Here is a 1,288-nt window from a genome sequence, read left to right on the forward strand (position 1 = left end):
CAAACTGTTTGGTTTGAAAATGAGTAGCTCTTTCAAGAAATAAAAAACGATTTCATGAACGTATGTGAGACTTTATATTTAGCAGATCTTTCTCAACTACGGTCGGGATTACAAAGAAAGCAGAAAGATTTTCTGAAGTATTTATGAGACTGTATCCAACAGCAGGAGGTGGTACTTAAGACTGGAATTGCAAACAAACGCAATGAAGATAAGTATGAGAAATGGATGCTATTCTGCAACAGTTTGATTACAAATTTATCACTCAGATATAAGATTAGCAATTTGGATTTTTTTTTTCCTGTGGAGATGCCCACTGGATTGGAAATAATCTTTCTGATACTGTCAATAGCAGAATTCATAATTGGAATGTTGGGGAATGTGTTCATTGGACTGGTCAACTGCTCTGAATGGGTCAAGAACCGAAACATCTCTTTAGCTGACTTCATCTTTACCTGCTTGGCTATCTCCAGAATTAGTCAGTTGTTGGTATTACTTTTTGAATCACTTACATTGGGACTATTTTTACATGTATTTTCCACTTATAAACTAGCAAAACCTATTACTTTACTTTGGAGAATAACCAATCACTTGACTACCTGGCTTGCTACTTGCCTAAGCATTTTCTACCTCCTTAAGATAGCGCACTTCTCCCACTCTCTTTTCCTCTGGTTGAAGTGGAGAATGAAGAGAGTGATTCTTGTGATATTTGTATTTTCTTTTATCTTTCTGACGTTTGACTTTCTATTGTTGGAAAGCTTTAACGATTTATTCTTGAAGGTCTATATATATGATAATAGTAATCTGACTTTATATGTAGAAGAAAGTAAGACTCTCTATTTTGAAACCCTGATCCTTCTTAGCTTGACCTGTTTGCTCCCTATTGTTCTGTCCCTGACCTCACTGCTCCTTTTATTTCTGTCTTTGGTAAGACATATCAGAAATTTGCAGCTCAACTCCATGGGCTCAAGGGACTCCAGCACAGAGGCCCATAAAAGGGCCATAAAAATGGTGATGTCTTTTCTCTTCCTCTTCATATTTCATTTTTTTTCCACACAAGTGGTAAATTGGATATTTCTTATGTTTCCAGATTACATGATTATAAAATTTATCACGTTATTAGTCTATGTCTTTCCCTCAAGTCACTCACTTCTTTTGATTCTGGGAAACAGCAAGCTAAGACAGGCAGCCTTGAAGATACTATGGCATCTCAAAAGCTCCTTGAAAAGAGAAAATCTGTTACACCTTTACAGACAGATTTCCCAGAGTCTTTTCAAAGATAATAACTTAA

The 1,288-nt window shown here is 35.9% G+C and overlaps 1 protein-coding gene across 1 annotated transcript; it reads left to right on the top strand.

Moving 5' to 3' along the window:
- Positions 1 to 306: 306 nt before the first annotated feature.
- Positions 307 to 1,288, top strand: LOC308513969 (taste receptor type 2 member 42-like; the record flags this gene model as incomplete). The annotated part of the gene is given in 2 exon segments (XM_081084013.1): positions 307 to 1,245; positions 1,247 to 1,288. Coding segments are annotated over 2 exon segments (981 nt in total).

This window comes from Myotis nattereri (assembly GCF_964212035.1).
Source record: "Myotis nattereri genome assembly, chromosome: 2".
NCBI classification, from domain to species: Eukaryota; Metazoa; Chordata; class Mammalia; order Chiroptera; family Vespertilionidae; genus Myotis; species Myotis nattereri.